The sequence below is a fragment of the Tachysurus fulvidraco genome, chromosome 14, assembly GCF_022655615.1.
Source record: "Tachysurus fulvidraco isolate hzauxx_2018 chromosome 14, HZAU_PFXX_2.0, whole genome shotgun sequence".
NCBI lineage: Eukaryota > Metazoa > Chordata > Actinopteri > Siluriformes > Bagridae > Tachysurus > Tachysurus fulvidraco.
The window spans coordinates 5,380,809-5,394,843 of NC_062531.1; the positions used below are offsets into that span (position 1 = coordinate 5,380,809).

A 14,035-nucleotide genomic window follows, 5' to 3' on the forward strand; every position below is an offset into this window, starting at 1 on the left:
GGGTCACAGAAGAAGCGGACCGCTCCGTTGGCATGAGACACCGGATCAACACGGGCTTTAAGCAGGAAACGCAGCTGGTATGTGATCTAGGGAAAGACATCAGAAGGTAATTTAAATCATTATGTCTCTTAAAAATAAAAGCAAAGTGTAGAAAACGAATCACACGATCACAACAGCATAGAACGTAACCCACTACGGGGACAGTGCAGCGTGTGCATAAAATCTTATAAAGCCTTTTGAGTCGCATACAGTTTGCAAAAGTGAAAATTGCCATAAACACACACATGCCTTAGGCTTTGAAATGGTCACTTGCTGGCTAGTGATGTTTCAGCTCTGACCTGCCACCTAGTGGACATCTCTAAAGAGAAAAGTGGCTCTGGCTAACAGACACTTAAACGCTGTTGAGTAAATGATGACAGATCAGCATGTGACCGGGTGTGTGTGCACAGTCATCATGTGCATATAATATGTAACACTAGTTAGGAGTAGGGTTGCAAAATTCCGGGAATTTTCAAGGCTGGAAACTTTCTATGGGAATTAACGGGAATATATATGGGAATTAACTGGGAATTTAAAAAAAAAAAATGCAGAGTTGCCTATAACAAGGAAATTACATGTAGTTAAAAAAAAATCTTGCAGCATAATTTTGTTTAAAACAACTAGATTTGATTTGTACCGTGCGTTCCTCGGTCACTTGCACACAACACACTGCTTAGTGGAGGGCCATTGAGGCCAAACCCCCTGCATGTACTTGCGTTCTTCCATAACATGCACAGTAACACTTTATTTTAGGGTCATTTAACTAGTTGCTTATTAGCATGAATATTAATAGAATATTGTCTATTTATTAGTACTTATTAAGCACATATTAATGCCTCATTCTGCATTATCATCAATTAAAGTTCTACTTACAATTAAATCAGTCAAGGAGTAATTTTTAAAATTCGCATTACCTTGCATGAATGTCTGCTTATGACTAAACAAAATATTTATGTTTGTATATGATATAGTTTATATACATTTCACTATATTTCCAAATATTTCCTTTAAATTCCCATAAATTTCTGTAAAGTTTCCAATTTGGAATATTTCCAAAATTCCCCAGATTAAGTTCCCGTGGAATGTTTCCGGAAATTTACCGGAAACTTTCCGCCCCCTTTGCAACCCTAGTTAGGAGTTTATTGATATTTCCCTGAAGGACATGCCACGTTTGGTCAAGTGTACTTCACTCACAGGGAAGAGATCTGATACGTTGGCTCAATCGTTCGTGATCAAATGCATAAATATAGCCCTTCGGTGCCGCCTGGGACACATCGAGACAACAAATTCCGCCTCTGATCACAGCCTGAGGGATCGGATCACAACTCATCTTTGAGACACATCTGAACCCTGTGTTCACACACGCACTTGATGCTGGCTGTGTGTGATCTGATCACCCAGGACGCATGATAAGCCATGTGTGAACAGGGCCTTACACCTCTTTCACACACTTGAAGCCGGATGCAGAGAAAGTTTCTCACCTCTGGTGTGACATTTACACTTGCACTAGGGAGCCTTATCGGGCAAAAGGGGCACCAAATGTTCATCCTTTATTTAAGTAAACCACAACTGTGGTTCAACTTAGCTGGATTTAAAATGTTCTTGCTTGGCTACGTTTAATTACAAGTGATGTGGCAACTTGCAGGCAAGATCGTAGGACCTCTATAATGCCATATGGTTAAATCATGTCTTCCGGTTCTTTTTTTTTATTTAAGTTCTTAGATGTTTGCTAAAAACAATGGGTGGTCTTCATAACGAAAAGCAAGTAATTGGCATTTCATTCTAGTGGTTTAGGCTCAGATCGGCGTGACTCACCAGTCTCTTGCTGTAAAGCAACGCGGTGCTGCTGCCGTTGCTGATGGCCCAGTGTGTGAAGCGCAGAACATGCAGGATCTGCTGTGCCAGTGAGCTGATGTCCCGCTGCTGGTTTAGTAACTTCACAGTGCGCTCCTTCGTCACGCTCTGCAACAGGGCAACAGAGAGGGGTGTAAAAAATGTAGTTCCCTTTACTAAAAGCGTGATAATGTCCTATATACACAACAGAAGTGGGAGTCACATGTGCGAGTCACAACTAAGCCTCAAGTCATGAATGTCAAGTCAAAGTGAAGTCGAATCTTTTTTTTTTATATTTGTCAAGCAAAGTCTCAAGTCTCAAATTTGTGACTCGAGTCGGACTCGAGTCAAGTCATATGACTCGAGTCCCCCATCTCTGATACACGACACAATTCTTGTTCAAAATTTCGACTCGGATTGGTCTGAAGGTGTTGATTCGTACACAACAGTTCTAACGGTCTGGCTATGATTCACAATAAAAAATTTTAAAAAACGCTAAACGCTAAAGTCTGTTGTTTTCACATTTCTGCCCCAACACTCCCCCCATACCTCCAGCTGCTGAAGTAGAGATTTGCCTTTCTTGTTGATTTCGTTTATAAGCGTAAAGACTGCGATCTTAATCTCATGCTCAACCTTCTTGTGCGTCTCAGACGCCTCTTTTAACCTGTAACGAGAGGAAAGAGAAAACAGCCGATAAATAACGAACAGATGTTCATGTTTTATTACGTCCCGAGTATTGTACGGTATTATATAAAACAGAGGGCTGAACTGATCGCTACAGTAACACACCCGAAATACATACACACGTTTCGTCAGCAGTGCAACGGTACTTTTGAGCCTTACCTATTTTGCACCTGAGATGCGGAAAACTGTACGAAATTCCTCTTCTCATGCAGTTTGGCCATAAAGGTCTCAATAATTCCTTTCTGATTCTCAAATGCTTCTTCCAGGAACTGGTACCTGCCACAGAGAACATCGATATTAATGCAGACGGGACATAAATACATAAATAACAGGTTAGCGTCTCTGAATCGCAGCCTCATGACGTCTTCGATCGTAATCACTTTAAAAGGTCATTTATCTGTAAATACAGCGATGCTACTGGGAAAAGAGTACATGTACAAATGTGACTCCAGACCCACTGATGGACCCTGGAGTTTAAACCTTTCATTTGGAATTTATTTATTTATTTATTTTTGTGACAAGTGACTAAGTTCTCAGACTCTGACTAATTACAGCAATTTTACCCAAAAAAGATTTTATTTAAATCAGGTGCTTATTGTAAATAAAGAATTGAAAAGCTTTGTGAACGGTCTAATCATTTATGTTCGTTGTAATGTGTTGTTTAAAAAAAAAACGAATCCAACGATTAATGTCATTTGTGTTGATTATGACTTACCGATTGAGATCGGATGAAAAATCGGGAGTCGTTTGTCTAAACTGCCGCAGAGATCGGTCTACGAGTATGACGGTAAACATTAAAGCAGGATGTCTATGACCGGGTTTAGTTATCACATTAGCGTGTTGGTGAAACAGGACTGAAAGAGCTGTGTATTTGGAGGAAGCTAACCCAGCTCAAACAGGGCTAGAGTAACATCCGTACACTGTAACTCCCTGGATTAAGACACCTAAAACCTTGTAAATAATCGGAGAGAAGTGGGTATGTGCTTGAAATAAAGAACAGTGGGGGAGTACATGAGCTCATGTCTGGGGTTAGGTGATGCTAACGCTGATGATGTGTATAGATGTCTGACCTGTGTTCTTTGTGCTCCAGCAGCTGGCAGTCTCTGCACGTCAGCTTGTCGCAGGTCTCGCAGAAGAGCTTGAGCGTTTCCTGTTTGTGGATCGGACAGAAGACCGTCCTCTGTCCCGATGCGCTCACGGACTCTGCGGCAGAAAAACGACCCGATCAAGCCTCGGTCATAACATTTAAACACAATCCATCATGCAAAAGAACACAAAACTTCCAGCTTGTGCTTTTTGTATCCAGAAACGTTAACATATTAACAGCAAATCTACAACACATTGTTCAGGTGAAAATGATATAAAGGACATCCTTTTGTACATAAATAAAGATTCTGTCCCTAACGATTACAGATTATACGCTGTACACTTAGAGGTGCCAAACCTGACCAATCACACCTATGTGTTCTTGTTGAATATCCGATTATAGATTGAACCCATTTACATTCACATTCGTTTAGCAGACAATCTTATCCAGAGCAACTTACAATTTATTTCAATTTATACAACTGAGCAATTGAGGCCTTGCTCAGGGGCCCAGTAGTGGCAGATTGGTGGACCTGGGATTCAAACTCATGACCTTCCAATCAGTAGTCCAACATCTTTTTTAGGTGAAAGTGACACGACATACAACTAAGTACGGTGACCCATACTCAGAATTAGTTCTGTGCGTTTAACCCATCCAAAGTGCGCGCACACACCGTAAACACACACACCCCCACCCACCGTAAACACACACACCCCCACCCACCGTAAACACACACACACACCCACCTTAAACACACACACACACCCCCCCACCTTAAACACACACACACACACCCACCTTAAACACACACACCCACCTTAAACACACACACACACACACACCTTAAACACACACACACACACACACACCTTAAACACACACACACACACCCACCTTAAACACACACACACACCCCCACCTTAAACACACATACACACCCACCGTACACACACACACCCACCGTACACACACACACCCACCGTACACACACCCACCGTACACACACCCACCGTAAACACACACACACCCACCCACCGTAAACACACACACACCCACCTTAAACACACACACACCCACCTTAAACACACACACACCCACCTTAAACACACACACACACACACCCACCTTAAACACACACACACACACTCCCACCTTAAACACACACACACACACACCCACCTTAAACACACACACACACCCACCTTAAACACACACACACACACACACACCCACCTTAAACACACACACACACACACACACCCACCTTAAACACACACCCACACACCCACCTTAAACACACACACACACACCCACCTTAAACACACATACACCCACCGTACACACATACACCCACCGTACACACACACCCACCGTAAACACACACCCACCGTAAACACACACACACACACCGTAAACACACACACACACCGTAAACACACACTAAACACACACCCACCGTAAACACACACCCACCGTAAACACACACACACACACACACCCACCGTAAACACACACCCACCGTAAACACACACCCACCGTAAACACACACCCACCGTAAACACACACCCACCGTAAACACACACCCACCGTAAACACACACCCACCGTAAACACACACACACACACCGTAAACACACACACACACACCGTAAACACACACACACAACGTAAACACACCGTAAACACAAACACAGTAAACACACACACACACGCACCGTAAACACACACACACACACACACACCGTAAACACACACACCCACCGTAAACACACACCCACCGTAAACACACACCCACCGTAAACACACACCCACCGTAAACACACACCCACCGTAAACACACACCCACCGTAAACACACACACACACACCGTAAACACACACACACAACGTAAACACACCGTAAACACAAACACAGTAAACACACACACACACGCACCGTAAACACACACACACACACACACACCGTAAACACACACACACCGTAAACACACACACACACACACACCGTAAACACACACACACACACACCGTAAACACACACACACACCGTAAACACACACACACCGTAAACACACACACACCGTAAACACACACACACACCGTAAACACACACACACACACCGTAAACACACACACACACACCGTAAACACACACACACACACCGTAAACACACACACACACACCGTAAACACACACACACCGTAAACACACACACACCGTAAACACACACACACACACACCGTAAACACACACACACACACACACACCGTAAACACACACACACACACACACCGTAAACACACACACACACACACACACCGTAAACACACACACACACACACCGTAAACACACACACACACACACCCCTACCAAAACCCCCCCTTTCCACTAGTCTTTGGAGCCTGGATGTTGTTATGTTCTCCTGTAGACACAAGAGCTTTAGTGCGGTCAGGCACTGATGTTGGACGAGGAGGCCTGGGGTGCAGTCAGTGTTCCAGTTCGTCTCAAAGGTGTTCAGTGAGTGTTTTTCAGAGTTTTTCCAATCACTTTTTAAACCGCGTTTTCATGGAGCTCTGCTTTGTGCATCGTCATGCTGGACCAGGTCTGAGGGGAAATGCTACAAAGACGTACTTGCTTCCAACAGTGAGGCAACAGACTGGAGGAGAACCATGTTATGGACAAGTGTCCACATATTTTAACATGTATGCATCTGCACTGTAATATTTTGGAAATTCAAGAATCAGACAAAATTGTAGGACATAAGCATTTAGGGTTTTTTTTGGTGGACCCGTTAGTTCTTCAGGAGCACTTGGTTGCTTAATTCCACTGAGCTACAAACTTTTACTTAATAAGACATTATTTACATTGTTGTTTACATCGTTAAATTATTTGCTGTCCATCATCATTCGAATGAAAGTGGTCTCCCTCCGAGGCTGGTTCCGGTTCATCTCAAAGTTTCTTCGTCATATCATCTCAGGGAGTTTTCCCTCATCACCGTCACCTCCGGCTCATTCATTAGGGACAGATGTTAGAGATAAACAGTTTTAATTCTGTTTGTATACTTATGTAAAGCTGTTTTGGGTCCATGTGGATTGTTAAAAGTAAACAAATAAAATGAACTGGTTATCGGTCACTGATCTTTAAAAACACAGTAGATCCAGGGCAGAACGTCCTCCATACTCTACAGTGGGTTATCCTGAGGACTCTGTGCTCCATGTCAAATGTCCAGGTTTCTTTCTGGTAAAAAGGATGAACCAGTAAGTAGCATTAGACGTAGTGGTCTAATGCTACTTTTGCAGGATGTTATTACCTGGCATATGGCTCACGAAAATAAAAGCTTGACGTGCGTGTGTGTGTGTGAGTGCGTGTGTGAGTGAGAGATGAGAAACGGGTGGATGACAACTCTGTGTCTCACTGTAGCTGAACACTTACACATCTTTCACAGGGTTTAAAGTGAGAAAGCTCTTGATAACTGAAATATCGCCAGAAAGGGGGCGGAGGCAGCGCTTCAATGAAACGCTTCGTTAATAACTGCACAGCTCGTTAAGAATTCTAATCATATGCGTGTGGCTTCTTGTGTTAAACCATTCCTGCGTTATCAAACCGAAGAGACAAAAGTGCAAAAATTCCTGCAAATTGGATTTTTTTTCCCCCCTACTGGCTTCTATTATTATTAATAAATTATGCCTTGCACTAGCTAATTAGTGTTGTCTCAGCTGTACTGAGCTGGGGAGACTGTAATGCCGTGCAGCATTAATGACCTAAATCCCGCTAATGCCTAAATCTCAGTTTAATCTCGGCTGTGGTATTGTCTTTGTACACACACATCACGTCTAAAATCCTTCCCTTGCTCCGTTTCCCCTCTCAGCCGCTCCTGCGTGGCCATATGGTTTAACAGCTCCTCTCTAGATCTGTTCGAGTTGCGTTCGCAGTAATGAAAACGGTGCGGTCGAAAGACAGTCTCACTCGAAACTCTGCCTGTCGCCATAGCAACTGCATTACGGTCTCCCTGCAGTTGGAACAAGGCCAAAACTAGCAAATGATTAAGATCTTTCAGCTTCTAGACTTCTTATTAGTTCGGATATTTACTGCTTTATTTGCTTCGACTCAATCGAGGACAGGAAAAGAATGGGGGGGGGGACAAAAAAAAACAAAAATGCATTCATTGTTTCATTCAGGGACCAACGCAGACTATCAATAATTTATACCCAACTCCATTATAGCTTTTATTTGTAAATCCTTTTGTATCGATTCGGCTCAGACGCTGTATAAGGGGACACATTTCTTCCTTCTTTTCCCCCACCGTGGACATGCAGACTACGTGTCTGGGCTGTCAGGATTTGATTCAGTGTTACCTAATCAGCAGCAGGTTGAGTAGGTTGTTGATATAACCATCACAAGTGCTTCTTCCCTCTTCACTCGTTCCACAGCTCGAGTGTTCTCCCCTACTGACATGCACAAAGAAAACTTGAAATGTTTGCTCTAATGCAACACCACTCCAACTGGCTCCTCACTGCAACACGCGGCACCTGCCGCACGACGCGCACACGCCAAGGACGTGGCCTTGCCGTTAGTACGAACCGTTTTTACTTGGTGTATTAATTAATGTGTCCGGTAACTTCACTTTTACACACTTCATCGAGCAAAAAATAAAGGCTCTAGTCGGGATTTTCTAGTCAGTATTAATCTTTGCGTCTGACAAGAGAATACCACGGCGAATAGCTAAAATGTCAGCCAGAGACTTTTTGGCAAAGGGTAAATACATCTTTCGTCACCAGAGATAATATCAGAGAAGGATAAAGATTTTAGTTGGATTAGTTCGCCGTCTCTCAGGACGTCTTGTTTTCAACAGAGTGCATGAAGCACGTGATCGGCTTGTCGTTTTATTGTTAATTCCATTTCCAGGCACCGTCACAAAAGAACTGCGCAGCATACTGGAGCTTTCTTTTCCTAGGAGCTAGTTCAGGAATCCATGACTTGTCCACATCTGTAGCAACTTACCAAGATCTCTAATAACTACAAACTGAATTTCGATATATTTCAAAATCAGATCAAACCCGTCGTTTATTAACAGGTGTTTGGTTTCGAAGCAGGAGGTCGTTTAAATGATCGCGACCCTTGGCGATGCTAATTCTGAACAAAACGAGCACCCGAGGTTCGAACCCGTACCTTGAGAGACATCCTCCTTTTTACGTATCGTGTGATCCTTGGTGAATTTCACTCTCTGGTGTGCTTCGATGCAGGTCTTGCATAGCCATTCACCGCACTCCACGCAGAACCCGATGGCGCTGGCGTTGTCTTCACAGCTGGTGCATACCTGCAGTGTTTCAGCCATACAAACAAACACACTTCTAAGGAACATGTACACACCAAAGATACACAATGACTGCATGTTCGCTTGAAAAAAATACGAGACGAGAAAACAAAACACTTACAGGTTTTTCACATAGTGTTTAACCAGATAGTGTCATGTATCACACTTGTAGTTTAGAAGCACTTGTTGTTTAGAAGCGTTTTACCCGGGGTTATGAATCCCCACTTAGAATCTACGGTGTTACCCCACACTGCGGTGCCAAAGGTGCAGTGTTAAAAAATGCGGTGTTAGAATGTTGGCAGTCAGAAATCCAATCAGAAATTAAATAGCGTTTGTGCTTCATGTCACACACTGTGTTCAGTCGCAGCAAACATTACAACAAAAATGGCCAAATCTCCCCATGCTCAAAATAATTTTTTTTTTTTAAAACGAATGGAAATTGACACATTTGTTTGCCTCCTTGCCTTTGAGGAGGATTTAAGTGGCACCGTTTTTTCCTCAGTGATGACAAGCTGTTATTTTAACCGGCTGCATGTTGTATTTATCCAATCAGTACAAATATGTACACAGGAACAGGGTTCGGTATGTTGTGTGATACGACCGTCTCAATCGTTATCCCCGGGTAAACCGCGAGCAGTGTGAACGTGGAAACAGGATATCCCAGGATTCAGTTTTCCTGAGGTGTAGACTGCCCCCGGGTAATTAAGTGACACTCACCTGTGTGGATTTTTCTGTCGACGTGCTAGAAGCCTCTGTCGTGTCCTTCACAAAGTAATTGTCCACCATGTCGATCTGTTTGTAGTCCTGGTAGCACACTGTACACCGCATGACGTTCACTGGCATCGGGATAAAGAACAAAACAAGAAACAAAACAAAAAAACGTAAGAGACGCCAAGCATCACAAAGGTTACAACATTTTCCCAGGATTAGCTCACAGACCCGCTCACCGATTCTTTTTTTTTCCCTTCCCATAAACACAAATGTGTAGCAGTGACTTCACTTATTAAGGCTGACGTTTACACTTGCCATATTTCAGCCAGATGGAATTTTTTAATAAGAAGTGTTTAAAGATTTGTTCAAACGGCTGGCCAAGTTTCTCAGAAACCTCATCTCTGAAATGTACATAAGTAATATACTAGAAGCGAGAACGTTCCCGCTCATAATTATATTTCAACCCTGGAGTAATATTTGCCCAACCGCATTAACGTTAACCAAGGATTTCTAAAATCGCTCTCCGTGCATACGAAGCCATAACGGAAATAAGCATAAGCCTTTAGGAAAAATAAACGAGATAAAACATACCAAGAGACATTCATACCAGAATATTAGCTTAACCTAACTGAGAAATCGGGTGTTATAAAAGCGATGCTTCACTGCACACACCCACGTATGCAAAACAGAGTAAAGTCTAGAGGATAATAACAAAAACAATCAAACAAATCAGGGGATTTTTTTTTATATTAATGCTTTAAATACATTTAACTATGGAAATGAGCTGCGCCTCACGTTACCTTTACACTACTGTAGCGGTTTTTGTTTGTTTTGATTAAAATCGTCGCAAGGTTTAAGAGACAAATGCGACAGTTTTCCATTTAACGATGAAAAAAGATTTTTTTTCTTCTTTCCGACGAGTGCACGGGTATTGCCTTAATCTATCCATAAAACTAATTGAATTTTACTCTAATCGGGTTTTTAAATCAGATAATGACTTTGATAAGGTATTTTCCCTTCCCCCTTGTTCCCATTCATCACTCCTTGTTCTTAATAGCCCCTCTGACATGCCATCAATTCACTTTCCCCCCATCTAGCCGGCTGCAGCCAGAACCGGTATGAACTGGTTTGAGCCTGTTTGAGCTGGCGCTTACTGCAATCAGCCAGTTCCCTCTAATCCCCGGCTGGGGAAAAGCCCCAAGCTGATTGGCTGCTGAGTGCAGCTGAAGTGAACACAGCCAGTGGAGGGAAGTGATGGACTGTGTCCACTGCACAAGATTTAGTCAGAGCCTTCATTAACACCACTCATATCTGCACCATAAAACACCTCATACAGACAAACCCAGAGGACAGATAATCACCACACCCAGAGTGGCTATTAGAGATTAGACAAATAACAAGTCATGTTCCCCAAGAGCCAAAACATTCACAACACCTGTGGGATTGTAAAACAAACAATGGCCTTGGACTAGAGTTCGATTTAAAAAACATTCAAAGAGCAATTTCTTCTTGATGCGAAAGTACGAATTGAGAGGAATTAAAAGAATTTTTTTAAATACAGACTCAAACTCCTGATGTTAGAGTTTTAATAGAAAAAAACAAAGTGCTGTGTCTGAGAAAAGCTGAAGGAAATTTTTACAAATGCAGACAAAATACAGACAAGCTGTAATTAGCTTTAATGTTATGTTATAACATATAAAGCACAATTTCTTAAGACTATAGTACATTTCAAAAAAAAAAAAACCCATTATATATATATATATATATATAAATTTACAAACATATACACAAACAGGACCAGAACTGTGAAATAACGGCCTCTGAATTACAGAGATTTTAGTGAAATATCAAATGATCCAGAGTTACAAAAGAAATAAAAAATTCTTAATAATTATAATTATGCACCATTTCTTCTTACAAATGCCTCTTTTCCACCGAGGCAGTTTGAGTGCTGCTTCAGAGCCAGAGCCTAATTATGTTGGCTTTGTAGAAGCCAACATTCTGTTTTCTTATTTGAGCTTGAACAAAAAATTATCAAGAGTAACTCCTCCTAGGGCTTTCGAGCCACATGCACCAAATCCGGATATGTTGTAGACTCCGGTCTGAAGTTTGTTGCTATTACTTTTCTAAGCGATCCAAGTACCGGTACTTTCCCCAATAGACTCCCATTATAAACTTTGGAGGTTTATAACTCGACAAGCTTTAACACTATCTACACCAAACTCGGCCAGCTCCTTTAGGGTGACGCTCTGAACAAAGTTTTGAATTGGTGTACCGACTGGCCTTTCGGTTGTCCTGCAGCCCCGCCGGCCCCAAAATATGCAAAATCAAAAAACTTTTTACAACATGGACATGTGACATATCAAAACACTCAGAACAATGAGGGGAACTTCCTCACGTGTATTCTGACGTGACGTCACGTGAAAATTAAAAATTAGCACAACATGGACTTGTGACATATCAAAACACTCAGCACAACGAGGAGAACTTCCTCATGTGTATTTTGGCCACGTCACGTCACGTGAAAATTAAAAATTAGCACAACATGGACATGTGATATATCAAAACACTCAGCCCAATGTGGAGAACTTCCTCAAGAGTATTCAGATGATGTCACATGCTCATCTCCACTTACCTGCAAATGTTTTGGCACCCTAGCTTTCTGTCTACTTGCTTCCAAAAGTAACACTGACCCACTGTCCACTCGCCTCCAAAAACTACCGGCCTATGCGAATACTTGCATCGTCAAAGCCAACATCAAAGTTTGTCGCGACGAACTTTACAAATCTAGTTTAAAATCAGTTCTTTCTTTTTCGGCTCTGAACCAGGAAAAGTGGTTCTTAAGTAGCACCAAAACGTTGCTGGCCTAGAGTTAAGAACCGCTTGCGTCAGGGGCTGTGGGCAGGGCTACTGTGACCAACAAGACAAAAGAGAACATCGTTTACGCCATTTTTAAACTGCTGCGCTAACATTGCTGTATAATGTTGTATACATTGATGTAAGACTTGGGCTCTCTAGCACATGGAAAGGCAAATCGGTTCATAGAAGGCTTGCCAGTGGACCAACTTCAAACCAGCACCAGCTCTGAACCAGCACCCGGTTCCTTTTGGTGGAAAGGGGGCATTTTGGGAACTGCAAATGCTTCAGAACACAAATAATGACAAACTAAAAAAAATGAAGCTCTGCATATTAGAGAGATTGATTAAAAACCCCAAAGCAACATTTCCCTTTGCTACGGGAACTTTTTAAACACACAAACACAGGAAAAAAACCAAGTGAGTGAAATCCTCTTCTCAGAGTTAATAAACATTTATGGAGATAAATCTGTACGACACAAAAAAAATCTCTAACAGGGAATACAATTTGAAAAAGTCAAAAGCATGAACGAAGCACTTTACATTTATAAAGTTAAGAGGGAAACATTTATCATCGTCGAGTCTTTCAGGTCACATTAAAGAGGCCTTGAATCTCAGGTATCAGTTCAGTGCCCAAAAATGAAATAAAGCCTACTGTCAATAAGAGCAGAACAGAGCGCCTTCTGTACGATATGAATCAGCTGAATCAGTTTAATAATCAGAAGAAATGTTTACAACAAAACACAGCTAAAAAACACACGTTACCAATTTAACAGATGAGAATTCAAATGAGAAAGCTCTGGTTCCACGAAAAGTCACGTTCAAAACTCCCATCTGGACCTGAGCTCAGTTTTTATGTAGAAAGGAGAAAACAAAATTCCCTTCGAAATCAGTGTTTACTTCAAGCTTTGTTTCTTTCTTGTGAACTGCGACAAAGCGCTGCAACACACCTCTGTCCTATTGCTGTCACTTCCCTATAGCACTGCATCATGTGATTCAGTAAAGAACAACAATGAAAACATTATGAACAGTGATGTCCACGACCTAAGTGTGTGTTTATTATTCTAAAAGAATACAAACGATACAGAACCCTAAATGATGCAATGCGTGGATGTGAGACAGATTGCAGAACTAAGAGGAAAAAAACGTGCAGCAAAGAAAGGAATAGCTGATCATTAATGGTGCATTAATCTCTTATATAATGACATAAGGAAACACAGTGAAGCAAACGCACAAACGGGCCTATACACACACACAAACATGTGCAAAAACAAACATGCCCGCATGCAAACACAGACACACACAAACATGCCTGCATACACATACACTTGCACACAAACACACCTATGTGTACAAACACACATACACGCACACAAACACACACGCGTGCACAACCAACAAAGCACTAAATGCTAGAATCTAAAACAAGGTGTAGTAATTATGAAGTAATGCAGTTCCTTCCCGTTTTTTTTTTTTTACTCAGCCCTGTTGATATTTTTGATTAATTACATA

At 41.9% G+C, this 14,035-nt stretch overlaps 1 protein-coding gene across 3 annotated transcripts in view; it reads right to left on the reverse strand.

The window, feature by feature from the left end:
• Positions 1-14,035, reverse strand: part of trim33 (tripartite motif containing 33) — a 29,389-nt gene that overhangs the window by 11,448 nt on the left and 3,906 nt on the right. For all 3 annotated transcript variants that reach the window (XM_047823070.1, XM_047823069.1, XM_027151553.2), the window contains exons 2-8: positions 9,675-9,793; positions 8,813-8,960; positions 3,627-3,759; positions 2,716-2,832; positions 2,422-2,536; positions 1,855-2,001; positions 1-86 (exon numbers count right to left, since the gene is read on the reverse strand). The exon at positions 1-86 is cut by the window's left edge and continues 32 nt beyond it. In XM_047823070.1, coding sequence (XP_047679026.1) covers positions 1-86; positions 1,855-2,001; positions 2,422-2,536; positions 2,716-2,832; positions 3,627-3,759; positions 8,813-8,960; positions 9,675-9,793 — 865 coding nt within the window. The remainder of the gene's footprint in view (positions 87-1,854; positions 2,002-2,421; positions 2,537-2,715; positions 2,833-3,626; positions 3,760-8,812; positions 8,961-9,674; positions 9,794-14,035) is intronic.